Source organism: Porites lutea, chromosome 5 (assembly GCF_958299795.1).
Source record: "Porites lutea chromosome 5, jaPorLute2.1, whole genome shotgun sequence".
Classification (NCBI taxonomy): Eukaryota; Metazoa; Cnidaria; class Anthozoa; order Scleractinia; family Poritidae; genus Porites; species Porites lutea.
In genome coordinates, this window is record NC_133205.1 from 27,023,722 (window position 1) to 27,046,939 (window position 23,218).

Sequence of the window (23,218 nt, forward strand, 5' to 3'; positions counted from 1 at the left end):
TTATTTCAAAGATATCAAAGCCCTCGATTCAGTCTTGATTTCAAATTTTCTGACCCGTACCCCTCCCCGTTAGTAATTGGTTTTGTCCATCGTTACCAAGATGGCGGCAGATTTGAGTCCAGCAGAAAAAGAAACTCTTGAAGCGCTTTTACAGGTAAAATTTGGATAAATTAAGTTGGTTTTAACACCGATATTATGTAGGGAAAAAATGTTTTACCAAAAATGTTGCAGAAAATAATAAACAATCGCAGTAGTACCATTCATGTGCTTTGTGCTGTGGCAGGGCACTACATTAACTGGTAGCATGGCAACATCCAGTGTAGGCTTCATTAATTACGGTATGCCCGGGCACATTGTTTTCATTTCTTATTTTTTGAGTGTATTGTGTAAGGGATTGCTGATTACGCATAGCTTTTAAGTTTTAATGTGCTATTTTCGATGATGATATTCAGTTGTTGATGATAGTGATAACCAGTTTACAGACGTGTCTTCTTATGGGAGACCCTGAACAGTTGTTGGTATTTAGCTTATCTGTTGGATCTACTAGTTAGTCATTAAATTGTTTCATGTGTTTTCGTTTTTTTACCCATATTTATGCCAGAGCCTTCAAAGAGATATCAACTGTCTGGCAGATGACAACAGAGGGACAAGAAAGCGAGCCCTGGAAAAGATTAGCAAAGAAGTCTTTTCAAAGAAGTCAAAGTTATCTGCTTCAGTAATGAAAACTTTTTTTGAAGAAATTTTAAAGCCTGTTTTGAAGCTGTTTTCAGACCCAACTGAAAAATGCAGAGAGCTTTCTTTACAGATGGTTACTGAGTAAGTTTATGGTGAACTTGTCCGAAAACTATAAGCAGACATGAAAATTTGGTGTGTGGTTGTTTTGCTGTATCATGAAATCGATTGGCTACAAAGCATTTTTCTTTTCACTGCATCAACTGCTGCAAAAATAGTTGATTCTCTTCAAAGTATACAATCAACTCTCTCGTAAGCGACCACCCTTGGTGCACAAAAAAGTTGTTTGGTTACGGAAGGTGGTTGTCGATGGGAAAACTCACGGAAATAAGCTAAAACTGAACTGATTAACGTAACTGCTTAAAATCATTACCTTACATCTCAAAATTAGGTAAATAGACAACTGGCAAAATTGTGATGTTTCATATCGAGCAGTGCTTGAAACATGTTGAAACTTTGTTCTGAACATTTTGCAGCAGTGAGGATGATGTGAACTGCGGAAATGCAAATTTAAATGAAGATATGATCATTGCAGTGGTAATTTCAATGTAAGAATAAAAATTAACCTGAAAAAAAATTTGGGACTCCAGCAGGATTCAAACCCATGGCCTCTATGTTAGCACGGCAGTGCTCTACCAACTGAGCTACAAAGACCCACACATTGCATCATTGTTACAATCCACCATTTTACTTACACCCATCTTGTTTGTAAGTCAACTGCTGTAACCTATCAATACACTTGGTCAGCAGTATTTAAAAACTGACCTTTTTTGTTGTTTAGAGGAATGGTAATAATGTAACAGTCATATGTGAACATGCCTGGTGGTTGCTTGCGGGAAACAGAAAACAATTTCTGGTTTAAAAGGTGGTTGCACTTGCTGTGAGAGAGTTGAATGTATTTACTTTGAGATGATATTTTGTTCTACCTAATCGCGAAGCTTCTCAGCTATTGTAGCCAAGTTGATGCCTCTGTACAGTTTGACTAGTCGAAGCAAATCCAAAATGTCAAATTAACACAACATCTAGTCTTCTGTCCTTGTTGAATTTGCTTAATTAATCTTCTTTTGATGTTCTAATTTTTTAACTAGGTAAAAAGATTAATGCCTGCATTGATGCTTTACCTTTACCACTCTAGATTTGCTAAGCAAGTGGCGGACATGTCCCAGTTTCTTCCATATATAATTCCAACAGTGGTCCAAAGACTAGGCCAGCCAGAATTAGTTGAGCCTTGTGAAGAAATTAGACTTTCTACAGTGGAAATGTTACTCTCTGTCATTGAGATATGTGGTGAAAAAGTTGGTGTATATATCGATGACTTGATAAAAATACTTCAGAGAACTCTTGTTGATCCATTTCATGATGTAAGAAAGGTAAGAAGGATTTGGGATTTAATCGTTTGCACAGGCTGCCCATCAAGCCTCACAGGCTCACCCCATTTTATAAATAAAGAAACATTGACCAGGCCTGTTATTGCTGCCACAGTGAGTGAGCCTGAAGTGAACAAATGAGGCAGCTCTCTAATTGGCAAAATATTACATTATAGGGGCATTCAATCACTTTTTCTTGCCAAACTCAAGGAATTGTGGTTATGCGTGAATGAAAGATTTAGGATGCACAATGGACTTGCAAGGAATTGTGGTTATGTGCGAATGGAAGATTTAGGATGCGCAGTAGACTTGCAAAGAATTGTGGTTATAAATGCTGGAATGGGAGATTTAGAATGTGCAGTGGATTACCATGTGCTTTGCTCTCACTGATTTTCAACTGCAATCTGAATAATTTGCAATCTCGTTAAAGTATGTATAGAAAAAAAAGGTCTAATTAGCAAACAAACAACTTTGCACTTGCTGTATACTTTTGCAGTTGGCCGACACTTGTTGACCAAGAAGTGAAGGCATTCATAATGAATTCATTGTAGTTGATGCCATGGCAGAATAAAAGCAAATTTCGAAACCTCTGTATATTTGGGTTGGTTTTCAGAAAACAGGACACGGTCAAGACCAGCAAAATAGCGTAGCATATGGACAATGAAATAGCCTCACTGGAGCAAGCACCCATTTTATACCTTTCAAGCATATTTCACAAAATGAAATATTTTATATATAAATTTATCGGTTTTATTATTCGCTGTGGCTATATTGCCAGTAACTGGTCAAGATTTAGAAAACACTAAATGACCAGCAGTCTGATATTTTAAGTATTTTTATTAGTGATTAGGGTTAAGCACTGATGATACTGATTAGGGTTAAGCACTAAAAGTACTAATTAGGGTTAAGCACTAACCATACTGATTAGGGTTAAGCCCAAAGAATAAGAGGGCTATTTATATGAGAAAACTAAAACATCATTGTATGATAATGCATGATACGCTGAACTTTATCAAATTTAGAGAGCAGGTTGACTTCATTAATGGAAAAGAGATGTTTTGGTTTTGTTTATACCTGTAGGAAAGTTGTCGATGCACAAATGTTTTAGCTGCAGCTGTTCCTGAGCAGTTTTATTTCCAAGCCAACTCACTTGTGACTCCTCTTCTAAAGTCTCTATCTCATCAACATTCTAAAGTCAGAGTTTCTTGTATACAGGTAAGAAAATATTACTGTGTAGAAAATGTAACACAATTTTCAATTCTGTGGCGTTTTTCAGTGGTTACATTTTCCCATCCTGGACACTAAAATGGGTCTTTTTAGACATGGTGGTTCAAACATTCAGTGACAAAGTTCGTGTATGTCATTTCTATTATGTAGCAAGATGTTTGTAAATAGTTCTTGTTTTTTTGTTTAATCCTTCAGTTTTTGTTGATTTGAAATCCTGCAGAAGAAATAAGCACCCCTTTCAAATATGTGCCCCCTAGTTTTCTTGCGTCAGAAAAGAAAGTATTTTTGAGGATTAATTGACAGTAATTAGACCTTAAATTTTGATTGCTCTCTCTAGACGTTAGGTATTGTCATTAGCTACGGAGATGGCAAAAATGTGGATGATGTAGTTTCACATCTTGCCCAGAGAACATTTGACAGTGCACCAACAGTGAGAGCAGCTTTGACTGGTGTTATTGGTGACTGGCTGTTAAATCTTCGTGACAGGTGAAAAAATAATATAAGAAGTTAGTACAGTGTACATGTACAGTGATTTTTAAAGAAAAGTGGAGTAGATGGTAAGGCATGTGTGTACACTCTCTTGGTTCATTACTACTCCCTTACTTTGAAGACTGAACACAGCAGCGCGGCTGCTATGTTTGTACTCTAACAGCACCAGGGAGCTTGGGGAAACTAACTTTTGATTTTGGGAAACTTCAAAATCTTACATACACATGGTTTGCACGGCCTGGAATACTCCTAGAAAAACTGCTAGGTCGTCGAAAAGTCCTTAAAAACTGTTTTTCTTCTTGAAAACTCCTTGAATTTGAAGAAGCGGTACTTGAATTGTATTAAAAACCCATGGAACACTTGAGACTACAACAAAATAAGTTCATGTTTGACTTCAAAAGATTGAAGGAATTGCTGAGAAACACATTTGAAGTCTCATATGATGAAAAACTTTCTTTGTCAGGGCAATTCAGTGTTTCTTTAATAATCAAAGTATCCAAGTAACTGCATCCTTAATGCAGTTTCCCATTACAAGTGTATTCGTCAGTCTATCAGCCGCACTCTTAGCAAACAAAACCACAGCTGCTTGAAGGAGCTTGAAGCGTGAAATTTATTCAAAATGTATTTGGATCTTTTTGTACTTACAGGTATTGGTTTGTTGGCATGACTGTGCAAAATATGTAATATTTGTGACAAAATAATGTGTGCACCTGAGAAAATTAACTTCTTGAATTTTCTTATTAAGTCCTTCAAAATTTCTGGAAAAGTTCTTGAATAAAAGTTTATGAAACCTTTATGAACCATGGTACATTGTGTTTAAAACAAAAATATGTTGGGCACCCAAGATGTCATATATGGAATCCTTTAGGTAATCTAATCTTTTTTAGAGTGTAGCAAAGTCCAGTCAGGGCACTACACTTAGTCCAAATCATGTTGTTAAGGCTTTCTGAAAGTCAGCTGCTTCTAGAGGCTAGATGGAGTTGTCTGGCTTTTAAGTAACACTCACTTTTTATGCCCTGGAAACTTGTACTCCACTATCTTGGACCATTCAAATAAATCTAAATTGACATATTACCTGGATTTCACCAAAAAATCTGTGCTCCATCCTTTCATCAGAACAGAAAATCCCTAAACATGTGATGGAGCCCTTCAACTGATTCTTATTCTTATATTCAGGTTAAAATTTTTTTAACCCAGGTTGATTCTCAATTTCCTTTTTCTAGGGCTAGGAGACAAAGGAAATTGAGAATCAACCCAGCAGGTTAAAAAATTTTAACCTGAATATAATTTTGACATGTAACATTTACTAATGCTATTATTGGAAAACTTATCAGTCACATTGTTATTTGTAGATATTCATATTTCCATAAGTTACTGCCATTATTGATGACAGGCTTGTCTGATGAAATGCCTGATATTCAGAAGCAGGCAAGACAGCTCATGGAAAAGGTAATAAAAATGCTTCTTATTATGTGACAAGTATCAGTCATTAACCCATTCACACCCAGTTTAGCTGCCTGTAAATGACTGAGTGAAAAGTCTCTTATATATAGCCTGTGTAGTAGGTGCTTGGAAGTAATACACAAGAAAAGAAAGGTGCATGTGATGGAGACACACGCACCCCATTCTTTCTTGTACCCATTATTTCCAAGCGCCTGCTACACAGGCTACTAACACGACAGAGGCACATGCACCCCATTTGCGATTCTTTCTTCTGCCCATTATTTCCTAGTGCCTGCTTCACAGGCTACTGTCTTATGTACTACTGGTATGTACCATATAATGATTGGGATCTTTTAGTGCGAGATTCAGCCACAACAAGTAGGCCAGAGACAACATAAAATAATGTGACTTTGACACAAAAATGAAAATGAGAATCGTGCTCCACTAACCCCTGTACTTTTGTTAGAATATTTTTAAGGGCTTTGAAGCTTAGCATTAATTTCCCAGCAAAAGTAAAACAAGGGAAGTGACGAGGAGAGAAAGTGAAAGATGTTAAAATAACTCCCATAACTGCAAAATAAAAAAATAAAGATACATGCACACTTGGTCTTGTATGACAGGTGGGTGAACAGTTTGCAGCAGAGAATGAAGATGATTTAAAAGACAAAATGGATTTTGAGGAAATCCCAGATTACAAGCTTTCGACAGGTACCATTACTTAAACAATAAATGCCATGCTTCTCAGATACATAAGTTTTACAGTCTGGAAATTTATAGACTTTAAGAAGCACCTCATTTTCTTCAGTTATAGTAGAACAGGCGAGATACGCAGCGCACGAAGAAGGTGATACGTGAAGAGTGTCACCTTCCTGAAGGGTGGTAATTTTCACGCGTGGTCCCGTATTCTGCTCATTTCACTATCCCAGGAAGAAATGAGACTAATAATGCTTAATGTTTTAGGCTAGGAAAATTATCGAGAATTTTTGCTTTGTTGTGCTATGCTTTTTTCATTCCATAGGTATGACACGCCCCAGTCTGGGATGCAGGGTTTTAGTTCAAAGAAATTTGTCTAAGATTTTACCTGCTGCACTACGAGACATGGCTGACTGGACTGCTGACACAAGAGTTAAGGTTGTTTGGCAATTTTTTTGATGTGAACTTTTTGATGATTAACTCACTGCATATCTCTTTGAACTGCATAATGATTTACCGAATTTTATTAAGAAGATGAAACTGAGCTAAACTGAACGGTAAAACTGTGACTGAACTAATTTTGGGTATTTTCAATGTATGTACAAGTAAGAAAAAACGTGCTGAAGAGTGTGATTCTTTGTTCTCGCCCTAATCTCTTTTAATCAATGAACACTCGGTGAAGATCGCACTAACATTGCAAGTCAACAAATTTGTCTCACTTTTGATGGCTTCCATAAGCATTGCAAACAACAAATCAGAAGATGTTTTAATTGCAGCGTTGTGCATTTCAACGAGATTTCATTCCAGCTCCTTAAAAATTGCCCTCCAAACGGCTTGGTTCTGTGTGTGAGGAAAGTTTGTACAAAACACGTCAATCTTTGAAACATTTGTTGAAAGGTAGCCTGAGAAAACAGCCGTCATTTCTCGACCCCTCGGTACCACTGGTTTCCCCGCGAAATGACATCCGAGGAACGAACTCAGAAACTTCATACTGATGACATGTCTTTATCCAGGTCTGGGTATTGCTTCTGATTGGTTGAGGCATAACCATTGAGATGCACTACCTAGATTTACACTCGTTCTTCAGATGTCATTTCGCGGGGAAACCAGTAGTGGCGTCGCAAAATGTCGGCCGTTTTCTTAGGCTAGCTGAAAGGTGGTGGAAGTGGCGGGATCTGCTCTGTAAAATTGTGACACCTGTACTAACAGAGCTGCGATTTTCCCCTTCCTCAGGCTTCTTCTTTAGTTTATTTCTTGCTATTTTATGCTGAGGACCACACAACTCAACACATGGAAACATTGTTACAAGGGTTGTATAAAGCTAGCCTGGATGAAAATGAGCAAGTTGTTAGACAGGTAACACCTTATATCCTTCAATCAGCTAACTTTCCCGTATAAGTCGAAACTAAAACTAAAGAGTTTGCTTGGATTTAATTACGTTAATTTTTGCTGAGTATGTGCCGCTGGCCTCTCAGAACCCCTCCCCCATTATAGTCTACCCTGTGGCCAAATAAAGACCCTATCTTAGTCACTTTGGGGATTTTTTTTTCTCGATCCCAACTTGGTAACTCTCTTTTTATGTATATAACTTATAAATCCTTTTAACTAGGTCATTTTGAAATTTATTGACTCCTCGGTTAACTTTAATGAAGTAAAAATCTTCTCATGTTTAAATCCCTACCAGTACCTACCTGAATTTTCTGATCCCCAAATCCCACAAATGTGCGATCCCATTCTAGTAACTCTAATGAAAGTACAGCCCCATTCTAGTCAATGCAGTCGTGAAATGCGACCCGGTCCAGCGGCACATTAGCCCATTAGCCTATTACTAGGAATTACTTCCCTCCCCCCCCCACCACGCCCTCGCGGAGAAAAATGATCTCTTGGGGGTTTATTTTGCTTGTAAGCGAACAGGCGTATAGGGAGTTTGTTGAATGACAAATTTAGTGCACCAGTTTTCTTCTTAGGGAAACCTCTCTCTTCGACAGTCAGTTTTTGAAATAAAGATTTAAGCAAATTATAACAAAAAAAACTTTCTTACATAGCCAGCAGATTTACCGTTATTGGTTTCCTGATTGAAATTAGCGCAGGCACTGTATTTGGGGAAAAAATCGTAAGTCCCTTTCCTTTGTTATTTTAATTTCAAATATTGATAGTTTATGTGTTACTCTACTAAGGTTGTATCAAGTGCGGAGCTGGTTGGTAGTTTTGTTGATCCAGCAGTGTTTTGCAAGTTAGCTCTCCCTCATCTCAAGTCTGCAGCGGGCAGCTCTGCTACTGGTTGCAGTAGTTGTTTGTTGATTCTTGCGGCATTGATAAGGGGTTGTAATCCAGAGCTCCTTAAACCTCTTCTAAAGGTAAGTTCCTGCAATCCTCTGACCTCTCAGACGTTCTTAGGGCTTCGTCATGTGTTCCTCCTTTACGAATGATTAACCTGCAGGAACTTAGCCTCTCATGGAGATTTTCTTAGGTCTTCTCAATCGTTTAGGCCTGAGGAACGCATTAACATTAGGGGCATTCATTTATTGTAACCAGTGCCACAAAAGTATTCTGGTAAAGTCCCTCACACAGTGTTAAAATTGTCCCTCAAAGGGCTTGAGGACTGGAGGAAGGATAATAAGATATTTATATTTGTAGACTTGGTGTCAGCCCATCCCCTGTACAAGTACTCCTTCACCCAAAAAAAAACACAAATGGACCCTTGGCTATCTCAGAGTTTGTTTCGTTATGAAAAAAGTCTCGGCATGAAGCTTTCTCTTCCCCTCTTTCGCAATCGCTTTCGCCCACTTCGCTCACTTTTTACCCTTTCTGGCTAACCTGTAAGCAAATCTATGGGATCCTCTACAATGTTTCGTATTATTGAACCAACAGCTGTACATAGGCCTTATGGGCTGCGACTTACAAAGGTCCTGAAACGTCAGACTGAGTTTTAACAAATTAATTTTAAGTGATCAAAGTGTCATTTGCATTTTTTCAATCACTGTTGTGATGTTTATTCTCGACTAATATTTTATTGTCTATTCTCAATTCTAGGACGTATGTAATACAATTTCTTTACAAGATGTCTGCTGCACAGAACAGTCTTCTTGTCAACAACATCTTTTAGCGACGGTTTCTGCCATTGTAGACAAGGCTGGTGAAGAGACCGGTGCACACAGTTTCACATTGTTCTACGTTTTATTACATGTGATGGCTCTTCAGCCACAAGGAAGTCTTCAACGAGAGGTATAAATTGCGACAGAAGTATCGATCATTATTGCTGCAAGTACAGTAGAACCTCCCGTAAAGAACTCCCTGAGTATCAGAGAACGCAGGAGCGTAGAATCCATATAAGCACATATGCCCGTGCGTACAGCTGAAATGTAATCTGGAAAAAAATATGTGCACTCAACTGAAATTAGGAATATATGATTGCAAAACGCAGCTGAAGTCAGTGAAATTAGTCAGTGACGGCACGTCACGCCCTTTGCTTGTAACCTCCTTGATGGCGTCATTGTTTTACCCTTTTTTTTCCGTTATTAGTGTAACCTTACCGATAACGATAGAGATGGGAAAAGTAAACAACTAACTACTGCATTTTTCTTCGTATATATTTACTGAAAATGTCTTGCGGAAAAAGTAGAAAATGGCATTTCCGAGACCCTAAATGTCAGATCCCCCCAGCCTAAGCCACCTTCAGCGCTATAACTTTCATCCCGTGCATACACTTTCAAAATCGCACGCTGCGCCCCTGGAGAGGGTCCCTCAGGAGAGGTGCCCTCTAAAGGGAGTGTAAAAGGGAGTGTAAAAATAATACTAATGGTGCTTACCAAAAATTGACCAGACCCGGTTTTTTGAAGATGAAATGTGCTTTTTTCGAAAGTTTTCGCTAAAAACCCATCATTACTGTGCATTCACCATTTACACATAGACCATAATACACCTTGCTTACACCTCGAAATTTTGCATAATTATTGTCCTTGATTTTTCTTGGGACGGCTGTAATACCCAGGAGAAATTGGAAATAGTAGTTATGCAAAATTTTGGGGGGTAAAGAAGGTGCATTATGGTTTATGTGAAAATGGTGAATACTATTTATAGGTAACAATTATTCCACGACTGCTCGTTGGATGTGAGATGGTTGATAGCCAACAAGGCGCGTAGCGCCGAGTTGGCTATAATCATCTCGTATCCAACAAGTACGAGTGGAATAATTGTTAAATAATTTGTTTTAATTAAAAAAACACCCACAAAATATCGAGAATTCTTCCCGACTTTATTTGTAAAAACAACCGATTTTCAGCTTGTTTTTAATTTTGAGCAGACGCGTACAGTTACCATATTTGGAGAGCATGGTATAATGGCTCATATACCATGATGGCTGAGCCAATCAGAGCTTTAGAATTGCATTATCCGATGATTCAGTTTTTAATAATTAGGAATAGACTGACCTGGCTGGAAATTTTTGATTAACAGTGGAAATCTCTTTACAACTGGACTGGTCTGGCAAAGCAGTTTTGACTGATGGAATGCGTCTTAATTGTCCGCTTACCTAAGTGTCCGCTCAAGGTGGTTCGACTGTAGCTTGGCGCATGTACGTGCTGTTTTAATATCGGATCCAATTTACTGTTTTGCGTTTCTGACTTCATTTTGACAGGTGAATGTTGTGTTAACCAAGCTTGCATCAACGCAAAGATTGGAAAGTGTGTCAAAGCTGTATGAAAATCACATTCAGAAGTTCCTTGAGAAGCTTAAAGTAAGCAGTACTACTTTAGGTTATGCTGAAGCGGAAACACATCGTAAGACTAGGCATACTTCTTTTTTTAAGAACAATCTGACTTGTGGAGCTATACTTATCCACCTTGAAGACCGTTTACGAAAATTATTATGATTCTTGTGGACAGAGCTTTTAGTCGCTGCATGATTACTGAGTGTTCGGTCGGCATCATTTGTTCGTACTAATGGTCTGTGTTTATAGTCAGTGATTAGTTGGAGCCGTTACTCCTTTGAATGACGTCTAGTCCATTGCCGTCACTGTGTAGACAATAGCCTAGTCGATAGGTGTAGATGATAACATTCACCTCCTTTAGGGAGACATTCACTTCTCCTCCCTTCCCCTGAGTTCCTTTCAAATACAGTGACCCTCGATATATCGAAGAGCCGAGGTTTTATTTTCTGCTTCTTTTGCTTATATTTTACCATTACTAGGGCGAAGAATCTCGTTCGCCATACCGAGGTTCCACCGTATTTGCTCAGTGACCATTCCAACTTTTTATTCTTTAGAAGAACCATACCTCTTGGACTCATCATTCTCCAGAGTGTCGACTGTTTGATGTGCTGTTGTCAGAATCTGGACCAGTAGTTAGTGGGCACCTTACAGATGCCATGGACATCTTTACAGAGTGCTTAGACAGTCATAAGAAAGACCCTGAGCTGCGACTAAAGTAAGCGGGTACATAAGTGTTTCCTGGGGTCTCTGTGAGTCACACACCCTACTGACGCAAGCGCTAGTTTTCTGCTATGTAGCTGAGCTGTGTCCATCGTATTTAGAGTTACAGAAAGGCAAGAAAAAATTGGCCAGAAACAACTAGAAACTGATGCCCGCCCGATTTGGCCAACAAGGGTGATCGCCTTAAAAGAGATCAAGCGTTTGGTTTAGATAGCTGGATACTGGCCAAGTTCTTTTTTTCGCCCTTTTATGAACCGAGGCAAGGTCTAGGTCAATAAAACTGCAAAATCGAACGAAGCCAGTATTGATCCATTGTCGACCGGGCAAGATAAGCTTGTTTTTTCGGATAGATAATCAGAATCGCAGTATTCCCTTCATCTTGCCCACTCGCGAAACCAGCCATATAATAATAAGAATTTACAGAATGAAGACAAATTGAACCGGAAGCAACTAGACACTGATAACCGCCTGAAATGGTTTACAGGGGTGTCCGCCGAAAAAGAGTTCATTATACATGAATACAAAAACCTAACGACGACATACAATGGAACGTCTGTGTGCCAACAGTTCTCGAATTTTTCAACCATCAAAATCAGTTTGCCCTGTACTGGCCCCAGTTTTTCAAAAGTTGGATGGCGCTATCCACCAGGGCCCAGTTGTTCAAAAGGTGGATAACGCTATCCACTGGACAAGTCACTATCCACTGAATAGCACAATTGGTTCTCGTAATAATCATCCACTGGATAGTGATTTATCCGGTGGATAGTGCTATCCAACGTTTGAACAAGCCGGGCCAGATAAATCTCTATCCAGTGGATAAGTATGAGGGAAACCAATTACGTTTTCCAGTAGATAGTGATTTATCCGGTAGATAGAGTTATCTACATTTTGAACAGCTGGAGCCAGCACTATAATAAATTGGAGCCTCTTGTGAGTGACCGTCTTCTGAAGACGACCACCACATCTTGGCATTTTGGATGGTTGCTTGCGGAAGGTTTGGCCGTACCTCACTTCAGTCAAAGAAGGGAAGAATTTTTAAAACTTACTTAAATGGATTGGATATAATTTATTGACTAAAATTTGGTAACATCGTTTCTGTTTTTTTTTGTTTTTAAACAATATACGGCTTCTGTAATGAAATAATAATCTGGCCCGGGTTGCTCGATGCATGGTTAGTGCTAATCAGCATTAAATACCATGGAAACCTATACATTTTGATACCTCTTAACCAACGGTTAGCGCTGACCAGGCTTCGAGCAACCGGCCCCAGAACTATAAGTTAAAAAGTAGTGACAGAAAATTTGCCAATCGACACTTGGACGCCATCTACCTTCTTTCTTATGAAACTGAATTGTTGCTGATGCTTGCAAGACAACACAAAAGAAGAACCTCACAGTGATGGATAAATATCTTGAGAAATATTGAAAATGCTGTACTTAGCTGTGTTAAAAATTAATACTTTACGATTATTGTGCCGTTAATAACACTTATTTTGACTGAGGTGTGAAGCGAGTTAACGAAATCGTATTTTGTGAAATTACAATTACGATCCAATGACCTATCATTTAGACTCCCTCGCAGCCGTTTTTGTCTCGTCACGAAACGCGCGAGACTACCTTTCTTTGAGTAGCACTTTAATACTATTGATGTTTATGATTGGATTTACCCTTAGGATGTTTTCCTTGTTGTCACGTCTTCTCATGAATGCTTCCCAGTCGGTGGAGTCAAAGAACGCTTTTAGCTCACATTCAGTGACTGTTGTACAGAAACTCGTTATTCCTAACTGTGTGTGGCAGGCAGGAAGGTAAATTCATATTGAATGCTGCTGAATAGGTGTACTGTATTTAATGCACCTTTTTAAACAGGACTTCTGACAATGTCAAAATTTTTGTGACAATTTGAGCAACAATGTGAAGTAACGAACTTCTTTTACTTCCAGAACTGCTGCCGCTGTCCGTTCTGCAGCTATCTCTTGTCTCTGGGCGTTACTTAACTCCAATTTGTTATCTTCTCAAGATGCCGCGCAAGTTATGAAGGATCTTCTTACTCAGGTATTGCAAATCCACACTTGAACTCTGAACAGACTTATAGAAGACTAGTGTGTGTGTTTTTCACAAACTGAGGCCTTTTTGTTATCTTTTTTACAGCTTATAACTTGCTTGGACGACCATAATCAAACAACACGGCTTGTAACATGTAAAGCTCTTCAAAGATTACTGGTATCCTGCAAAGACACTTTTAATGGTAATGTGTTTCTTTTCTCAGTTACGCTAGTTACGTGGCAGAATGAATGAACAGGGGTAGTGTCACTGTGATTTTAGTGCTACTTGTTGATAGGAATGCAATTTCCTTAAGAGTGACTTGGTCTCAGTGCAAGTTACTTTAGAAGGATGATGTGGCTAATTTAAACTGTTTAAGTGTCTTTGGTTAGGGAGGCCAAAAAACCTGGAGTTAAGGGGGCTGTTAGACGTGGATTGAACACCGCTTTCTGTTCCAAGCGTCCAAAGAACTTCCTTTCTCAGAAGAACGAAGTATAGAGTCTGTTCACTCAGGTTATTTCTAATAATGAATGTTGTCTTTGGTGGTTGTGTCGTTTGTTTGTACAAACTGTCTAAAATGAGTGTTCATGAACATCCCCAAAACAGTACCGTAAACTGCCGCTTACGACCCTTAGCTTAAACATCTTCATAAGGGGTTTTCAGAGGTCTTATTTATGGGGAGGCCGTATAACTGGAATCAACTGGGAGGGGTCATAGGTGGAGGGCTTAAAAGCGGCAGTTTACTGTAGGATTTTGGCTGCCGCTGCCGCTACCCAAGTTTCTAAGAGTGTTGCAATAGGCAATAACAAATCAAAAGAACATTTTGTCATTGAAGGGAATGACAGGATCTGTGACTGGGTGAAAATAGTTTTAGGCAATCAAACAGATATTGCTAGGTTTAATGTCGCTAGAGATGAGGTACTCTGGGACTAGCACCATCTAGTGGAAGTAAAGTTTACTTTGTCCCTTCTGTTTATTTTCAGTGGACATGCTTCACCAAATCTACCCCGAGTTACTGAAAAGAATGGATGACAGTAGTGATGAAATTAGGGTCGTTGTCACCAAAACCTTTCTTGCTTATTTTAGGTGAGGATTATAAACTGTTAGTCAAGTACCTTTGTAGATATGGTTCAATTTCATCGTTGGTTCTGAATCATTTTCCTTTGTTTTTTAAAACTCATCAAGGTACTTTAGGTATTTAGGTATTTTATTTGTTTGCCACACGATTACAATAATTAAAAAAAAGATGTCAAAAACAAAATGTAGGAAGAGATGGCGAGGAGGCCTAAAAGAAACTATAGAGCTTATGTTAATTAGGCGTCCTCAATTACAATTTTTCGAAGATGGCATAAAAATTACGGCGACGGATACAATATAATATCAGGTGAAAAATTAAACTAATCAATATTACGGAAGTTTATCAACCATTACCATATCCAAAAGCAAAGGAATATAAAATTTGATCCAAGGAAAAAATTGAGCCACAACATGAGCGCTCTTATATTTGATAGACTAACTAAAAAAGAGGAGTGTTTCATCCATTATCTAGACCCGTTCTGAGAAGCGGAATGAAAAGACTAGGCGTGGCCAACTTAAGCGATTTTCGTCCCTTTAAAAATGGTTTCAGGAAATGTTTGTTACTTTTTTTCAGCCAAAGAGAGCCACAATCCTCGCCAGAAATCCTTGAAACACCCATGCACTTCCCTTTCCGTCTGCAATGTTGAGATGTGATTGTAACGTCTTCTGGCTACAAAAACATTGCAAAAGGGAGGGGGAAAATGAAAGGGAGCGAAAGTTTCCAAAGTTTTTATAGGTTTTTGTCTGCCAAAGTGTTACGGGGTCTTTGTCTGGGATTGTAGCTATAAGTTGGAAACAGTATTGTGCGATTGACCAAAATAAAGATTTTATGCTTGCAGAACCACACTGATCATTATAACGAGATTGGGGTCTTTGTTCTTCACCTTTACAGAGATTTTGCCCTCTTATTGGAATAGTACATCACGCACAATAAGGAGCTCGACCTCGTAAGGCTTTTGCCATTGACACACGGGTTTCTAAAGCTAAGTAGGTAAAGTTGCCGTTTTTCCATGCGGACTATCATATCCTGAGCCTGTGTTAACTCCTCAGACTACTTTCGACTCGATTTAATTTTGTATGCCATTTGGGTTCTGAAATGCCCCATTGACCTTTCAGCGCTTGTGGAAGACATGCACTCGAATGTATGGTTCATTGTAATGCAGGATAATATGTCGTTTTATGGTTACTGTGTATTTCATTTCCTGCCAGAGCGTTTCCTTCAAAGTACGACCACGACTTGTACAAGTTACATTTGGAAGCCATGTTTAAAGGTCTTCTAGTTCATCTTGATGACCCAACATCTTCTATACAGGTAAAATTACTCTTGTTCATCTGACTAATTAGGGCAGTACGCAAGGATTATAAGGTAGATGCAACCCACCTGAAGTATTCAGGTTTAACTGATGGAATTGAATGAATAGCCGGTAAACCATTAGCTACAGGCTGTATGATCTAAATGAAACGTGTGTCCAGGGACCTATGTTGTTGTCACCAAGACCAGTTCTTTGGAGTGAACTTTTCAGGTATACACAACAATAAAAAGCAAAACAAAAACATAAGAAAACTAGCAACAAACAAGAACACAATAGTAGGAGTGAGTGATTAGATATTGGACCTTGAGTAGATGGGAATGGGGTGTTCTGTTAACATAATTATATTGTATCATGAAGAACAAGCGAGTCATGTAAAATCGTTAGCTTTTGGGTCGTTTTTGTCAAAAGACATGAAGGTAAAATTTAGCTTCTAAGACGGAAAAGAGATTTCCGTCTTATAGAGAGTCAACTACAAGTAGTAAAGAAAGGCATGGACACCTCTTGGCGTCCGTTTCAGTGAACTGTCTGTCACAGAGTCAACTAAAAGATATAAATAAAGGTAGGGATAAACACTCGGTGTTTGTCTTAAAGAAAGTCAACTAAAAAGAGTAGAGAAAGACAGGGATCAACTCTAGGCATCCATACTAGCAGATGTCACTCTTATAGAGGTGTCTATTGCGGGAAGGATGGTATTGACCAAGCGTTATTTTGCAGGTGTGCTGTAGTTCGGTGATGACTAGTTGGAATGTAGTGTTAGCCAATGATGAAAGAGTAAATTTTGCTCTATTTACAGGAAGCAGTTCTCACTGTGTTAAAAGAAGCAGCACATGTGCAACCTCTCTTGTTGAAAGAACAGGTTGAGTCTGTTAGGCACAAGCACAGAGTGGCCAGGTAAAACAGACAGTTCTACAATAGCGCTTTATACTATTACTAAAAATAGGTTTTGTCACCTTAGACCCCCCGCGTGACTCAGACAAACTTTGCATTCTACTCCAAGGCTTTGTATGGGAAACATACGTTTCTGACATGAAAATTGTTCATAAAATTCGCAGTGAGCGTTTTTAAAATGTTTTTTTAGCATAATTCCAATATATAAAAGGTACTACTGCTATTGTGAGCAAAACCTGGTCCAGTAACTCAAATAAATGGTTAAAATCAGAAAATAAAGCCACTCGATCAAAGAAGGCTACTGAAATCGGATCCCTGGCTCTCTGTCTTAGGCAGAAAGTACCGCTATGCACTGAAACATGACATGACATTATTGGCTGTGTAATACTCCAAAACCGAAATTGCCAAAGAGAAAATCGAGTTCGGATGTGCTTCTGGCAAGCCTGTGACAGAATATCTAAGGTGAAAAGCACACCAATATTAGCACAGACCGAAAAATGTAAAGGTTGGTTCTGTTGTTGTGCGGCCAGGTAGACCATATGAATCTGCGACAAATACTTTAGTACTTTATATCCTGTAGTACTAAGTAGCGTAACATAAGCACTCGAAAAACAAATTGAGCAACCTTTGCCTATAAATTTAGCCAAATGCACCGTTTCGCGCATGGCTATGAAGCCCTGCTCTCCACACATTTTCACATAATTTTACCCACAGCATTAGGACGCCGCATAAGAAATAAAACTTCTCATCTGTACAGGTTTTTCCACGTTTAACGCTGTCTTGGCACGAGTTGATTATTTTCAGGATATTTATTATCGAAACCAAGCTGAATTTTGTTGCCTTTAACGATAAACATCTTCAAAGACGACGAAAATTTGTTGCCGTACGTGACTTTCCCATACTAAACTCTTACACTGGTCAGGTTTAATGTCTGAGTCACAGCAGGGACCAGAAATTTGTGACGTCATTAGTAGAAAGCGCTATTGCTTGTATACTTGTTACCTGCCCTAGTAAACACACAACTCACAACTACTTCTCTTTTAGAATCAAACAGAGGAAAAATGTCTGATATCTTTTCTTTATTTAATTATAAACAACGTTTTTCACAGTTTTGTTATCGTCTCTAGAAGAGGTTAACTGAGAAATGCCTAAGTGTGGTAATTTTGAAGCAAAACTTGAAAGAAATGGCCAAACCAGTATCATGATTTCAGGAGTCCTGTGTCTTCACTGACAATGTTTTGCTTACTTTTGTTGTCTGTAGATATTGCGAGGAGCTTATAACACATTGTCAAAGCCTTACAGCCAAGTCATAGTCTTAATTAGCTTCTTAAGAATCATTAAGATACTACCAAATGATGAGCCCACTGTTAGAAGCTGATTGCAAGACTATGACGAACTTAAATGATTACCCTTGTACATGTGAAGGAAATGAGGAGGCAAAGATGGACACTGTCAAGCAGCGTTTTGAGGAATACAAAACAGATACATGGTGTCAAGAACAAGCAAGTCTGCAGAGAACCATTTCCTTTAACGGTTACAAGTCTGAACTACGGCTGTTCAGGATTAAATGACAAAGCCTGTTTGTATCATAAATTATTTTAAAGATTTCAATGGAAACTTGCTTTTTAAAATTGCTATCAGACAGTCAGTGAGAAGGATGGAGATATTTGTTTCTTGTATTAACAGGTCTGGTTTTATGTTTGCATTTCTGTTAAAACAATAATTGAATTCCTAATGCATGTATTAGAAAACCCATACAAGAATCTCACCGAAAAAGGCGATAATCGTCTCTGCAGGAACACTGCTCAGTAGGTCAGATTTCAACAAAGGCCATTGTGTGATGTGGCAACATAGTTCTTTTTGACGTTCATATAGCACTATGAAAATTATTCAACAATAAATTATTTCCTTTCACTTTGCGTGTGAACAAGGTACAGGTCATTTCTTAAGTGTTCTGAGCAAGGATAATTTCTGAGAAGGAAAAATTCCTTTGAGAAATCCACAATGGTCTATCACTCTGAGGCAGTTTCCAAAGTCTAGTAGCTTTTTTCTGCTATAGGATTGGCATGGATGGTCACATTCTTTATCCGAACATCTGTGAGTGGCCGATATGTTTTCTCATTCACTGGCAGTTTCTCTAAATCGTCAAGAGTTTCCAGACCATCAATGACCCTGTAGATTATAAACAACAACGGTGACTTATGCCTTGACTTGAACAGTTGTGCTCAGACATGACTCAGCTACTAATAAATGGTCAAATTTAAATTTCCGATTGTTTGCACAATGGGCTAACAGGTCAAGACTTGAAGGAAAATAAACTAGAAGAGATTAACAGAACCTTCAGGAGTGACCCCTACACTTGAGTAATAAGTAAATTACCTTGAGCACACCTGAATAATTGATCTCCACAGACCAAGGCAAGACCTTTGTCTTTTGCGAGATGTATGACATAGAATCACATGCTACAGCTCAACTCCTTACAAATATAGCTTTTTACCTTTTATGATTGACAATGATAATATTCATATTATTAATATTGATTTGCTACACTTTGCTCTAACCGTCCAGGGGCAGCTTTTTAATGTTATGTAGCACTGAGACTTAACAACTTGTAACATACTTTCCAAACACAGTGTATTTCATGTCAAGGTGAGGTTGTTTGCCATAACAGATGAAGAACTGTGACCCATTTGTATCCTGTCCACTATTTGCCATTGATACTGTTCCTCTCGCATTATGCTGTCAGGGGATAACAAAATTAGATTTAGCCTAGAAATATGTCTGGAAAAAGGCAAACAGTGTGAAATACGGGGAAAAACCCCTCAAAAGAGAGAAGAAATAGAAAAGAAAATATTGCGTTTCAGCTGGGACTTTGGGATAGTACACAGCAGAGGCGACAGAGTATGGCTTGAGGCAGCAAAATCCTACACTCTTGATTAAATCTAAATACTTAACCCATTCACCCCATTCTGGTCAATATCCTGCCGAAGAGAACTAAACGTTTTCTTTTTTCAAGTAATTGAGCACTAGGCTACATGTAGCTTTTGCTCTTCATGATCAGATGCAGCTTCCAAAGACATGCAGCTTTGTTTGTGGCACTTCTGTTGCCAGTCAACTGCAGATAATTGCCTGATATCGATATTCATATATGTATGAAGGTGACTCAAATCCCACTGCCCTTTGTGATCCATGGATCATGAGGCAAAATTAATATCAACTAATTTATAAAACTTGCTTTGCAAGGAGTGAAAGTATTATGATCTTTCAAGTTAAATTTTCAACTTAAGTGGATGAAAAATCTTGAACAAATTCAAGCTTGACCAGGAATCATACCCTGACCTTTGCATTATTGACTGCAAGGAAAGCTTTACCCAATTTCAAGGCTCTGAAAACAAATAATCATTTTGGGTTCAGGATCCACATTCATTTCAGTTGTTTGCATAAGTGTATAATGTATCTACACCCAAACTTACCCTAAGTGATGGACTTAGCTCATCTGCAAATTTCTTGCCCCAGATGCTTTTGCCACTTTTACCAGTACCTGTGTTCAATAATTATAGCTCTCAGTCAAGACAAGAGGTCAATCAGCAATGAAATAGCTTTTCAGTCATTGATAGGTGTGGGCTATTACAGTAAACCTTTTTACTCTACCTGTGGGGTCTCCAGTTTGCACCATGAAACCCTTGATGTTTCTGTAAAAAAATGTACATGCAAACTTTAAAGCACAACTTTTTAATATGAGCACTATTACCACAACTATTAACACCTCTACTATTGATTTTTTTTTTTGCATGATTCACTTGAAAGGAGTAATTAACAGAAAAGTTACTGCAACAGAGATGAATGAAGACTTTACATTGACCTCTATGTTCTTCAATTTTCTTTCTTTTTCTAAGAAGTGGCCCAGAATGTCTCAGAGTAATAAATTTTATATTTTGTACAGATTTACAGACTGTTTATCATAACAGTATTACTAGACTGCAATGTTTTGGTGAGAATTGTTTCTCACTTTTATTTTAGAGGTGTTTTCCACCATTTTGCACATGCTATGTTTTAATGCTAAATTATAAAATGATTGCAGTCATAAGTCAAATTCCTGTTTGTCTATTCCTAACCACTAATATATGGAATACTGTACCAGGCAAGTTAGGAATCAATACACATTGTACATTGAACAAGTCTTTACTTTCACTAAGGGAACTTACCTATGGAAAGTGCAGTTGTCGTAGTAATTGCTGGCACAGAGAGCTAAAAAGTTCTGCAAAAGATAATCATAGCAAAGTCTTTGAGGTTGTGTTTGCTTGACTTGCTTTTGGCTTCAAATTACATGAATGCTCAATATGGCAAATTAAAGAACAGACTTCCAATGATGTCCTGAGGATTTTTTCTCATGAGCAGGTCATGACTGGCTGTCATACCTGTATTAAGAGAAACTGTACTAAGCGGGCACTTTCTTAAGTCCAGGAAAACTCACCTGTATTATAGTGTGACTGGGAAAACAGTGAACACTTGAAATATTTCAGGAATGTTCATTGTGTTATGACCAATCACAGCAAATATCAGGACATGTGAGCAAGCCACAAAACCACAAACTTATTAATGTTCTTGCTTGCAGTTTAGTTTTCTCACACCTGATTTGCTCTTTTCTTGCACCACAATAACATTCCAGAAATATTTCTGGTTTTCACAGTTTTCCTGGTTTGACTGTAAGCAGTCTCCTCTATTAAGCAGTCATGATCAATTTTTTGTACCTCCCAACAAGAGTTTTTATTGTCTTTGCCTCTTTTAAATGGTCCCTTAACTGTCAAGGTTCACCATACCAGTGCAATAGATACACCATATATGGCATTTAGTGATCTTTTATTTCCTTATTTTGGCTCAAGAAAAAGTCAGTGATATAAGGGCAATTTGTTGTACACATGATGGATACTTCAAATACCTTATAGAACTGTCAATCTCTAATAAGCAGTCAGTTGACTAATAATTCTCCAAGGGTGATTACTTAATATAGGTTTGACTGTAATTGTATTTGTCATGCTCTAAATGAGTGAAAAACTGATAAGGATATGCCTCCACAAGCTTTTTGGCATCAATTGGACAGACAGCACAAAGGTCAACAAACATGCCACACTACAAGTGCTCAGTCCAAGCACTGAGTTCTACAGTTTCAGAAATGCAACTACACTTTACTATTTCAGAATTCCTAAAGACCCTAATATAGCAGGTATTTCTTCTTCTGTCAGAATAACCTAGAGAGTGTTTTCAACAGGTGGCTTGCTACTGTCTGCCATGTTTTTGATGTCCCTCTAAACAATCCCTAGAACTTTTACGGTTATTCAAAAGGTGGATACAGTCACCACTCTCTTAATGGACACCTCTATAAGCAGGACACCCCTGTAAAACGGACATCTAGAGTCGGTCCCTGCCTTTCTTTACTCCCTTTATTTGACTTTCTATAAGACGGACACCTCTCTCAGATGGACACTTAGTGCTGGTCCCAAAGGTGTCCATCTTAGAGAGAGTTGACTTTATTATCCACTGATGCTCTCTCCTCCGCAGAGGCCTCTTTGTGTTGTGGGAAGGCTGGGGAGAAAGAAAAAGAGAGTATGAGGGGCACCATGGGAAGGGGGAAGAGGGAAGAGAGGCTCCCTCTTCCCATTGTCCCCTGTGCGCTTTCTATTTTTTTTATTATTGTTATATTTTTATACGGATACCCAGCGGGAGCCTCTGCGGAGGAGAGAGCCACTGACGTAGATTGTCTGTCTGGCACGCAAGGTAGTATTCTTTTATCATGTGATGGAGGACTGACTGAGAGAGGGAGGGGGGGGGGGGGGAAGGAACCTTGACTGTGTGAGTGATGCTAAGGATTACATTTAGCAAACCTTGACCTTAGGACATAATAAAAACCTATGACACCTGGTCTGTGTAGAAAAACAACTGCTATATTTTGAGCATGTGCAGGGCAATAATTTATTATTATAGTGCATTATTAACAGGTGAAATTCTGGCTAATGCTCATATTCTCCTCCATCTTGTCTTCCATAAAATAATTAAAATGTTTAAAAAATAAAATGAACATGAAAAAAAACAGTACATAAATAAGGTAAGATTTCCGTACAGACACATCCATATGCATATTTCTTTCTGTGAAAAAGTATGAAATTGCTGCATGCATAATAAATGTATGGGGCTGTACGGAAATTCTACCAAAGTTACCTCTTACCTCACAGGCTTTAGGAGTGTCCTCGCAAAAGAGTTCTATTTTCAAGTCTCCTAAGTCGGTATGCAGAGTAACAGACTAAAAATATAGGATTGAAAATGAAAGTTATTTGTTCTCAGTTTGGTAGGTTTAAAGGCTCAGCCAAACCAAGAACATCATGACCCACCATTTTTAGTTTACTATGACGAAACGATGCAGTTTATAGTCGGGGAAGAGAAATCATATCAACGTCTTGTCAACGTGCCGCAATCATCCGCCATATTTTTTTAAGGAGGGAGGGTTACCAAGCTCAACACGACAGA

General features: G+C 38.5%; 2 protein-coding genes across 2 annotated transcripts; one reads left to right on the plus strand and one right to left on the minus strand.

Moving 5' to 3' along the window:
• Window positions 1–59: 59 nt before the first annotated feature.
• Window positions 60–18,615, plus strand: LOC140938876 (dynein axonemal assembly factor 5-like). Its single transcript, XM_073388401.1, has 20 exons — window positions 60–154; window positions 602–816; window positions 1,868–2,102; window positions 3,180–3,314; window positions 3,664–3,812; window positions 5,168–5,264; window positions 5,879–5,966; window positions 6,277–6,389; window positions 7,185–7,307; window positions 8,129–8,308; window positions 8,985–9,176; window positions 10,588–10,686; window positions 11,214–11,374; window positions 13,052–13,183; window positions 13,319–13,430; window positions 13,527–13,623; window positions 14,402–14,504; window positions 15,705–15,807; window positions 16,602–16,699; window positions 17,958–18,615. Exons 1-20 carry the CDS (start codon window positions 101–103, stop codon window positions 18,007–18,009), a joined length of 2,538 nt encoding a protein of 845 aa, XP_073244502.1. The 5' UTR covers window positions 60–100; the 3' UTR covers window positions 18,010–18,615.
• On the minus strand, window positions 17,759–23,191 carry LOC140938881 (peptidyl-prolyl cis-trans isomerase-like 3). Its single transcript, XM_073388406.1, has 7 exons — window positions 23,083–23,191; window positions 22,920–22,994; window positions 20,902–20,954; window positions 20,348–20,388; window positions 20,170–20,237; window positions 19,317–19,435; window positions 17,759–18,868 (listed from the first exon to the last, which is right to left on the minus strand). Exons 1-7 carry the CDS (start codon window positions 23,083–23,085, stop codon window positions 18,733–18,735), a joined length of 495 nt encoding a protein of 164 aa, XP_073244507.1. The 5' UTR covers window positions 23,086–23,191; the 3' UTR covers window positions 17,759–18,732.
• Window positions 23,192–23,218: the final 27 nt, after the last annotated feature.

Coding starts and splice junctions, on each gene's coding strand:
- LOC140938876 (XM_073388401.1), top strand. CDS start 101: ATGGCGGCAGATTTGAGTCCAGCAGAAAAAGAAACTCTTGAAGCGCTT. Junction 10,687..11,213: donor AGTTCCTTGAGAAGCTTAAA/GTAAGCAGTACT, acceptor TTTATTCTTTAG/AAGAACCATACCTCTTGGAC. Junction 13,184..13,318: donor TGTGTGTGGCAGGCAGGAAG/GTAAATTCATAT, acceptor TTTTACTTCCAG/AACTGCTGCCGCTGTCCGTT.
- LOC140938881 (XM_073388406.1), bottom strand. Junction 20,238..20,347: donor GCAAACTGGAGACCCCACAG/GTAGAGTAAAAA, acceptor TATTGAACACAG/GTACTGGTAAAAGTGGCAAA. Junction 19,436..20,169: donor AGCTAAGTCCATCACTTAGG/GTAAGTTTGGGT, acceptor ATCCCCTGACAG/CATAATGCGAGAGGAACAGT.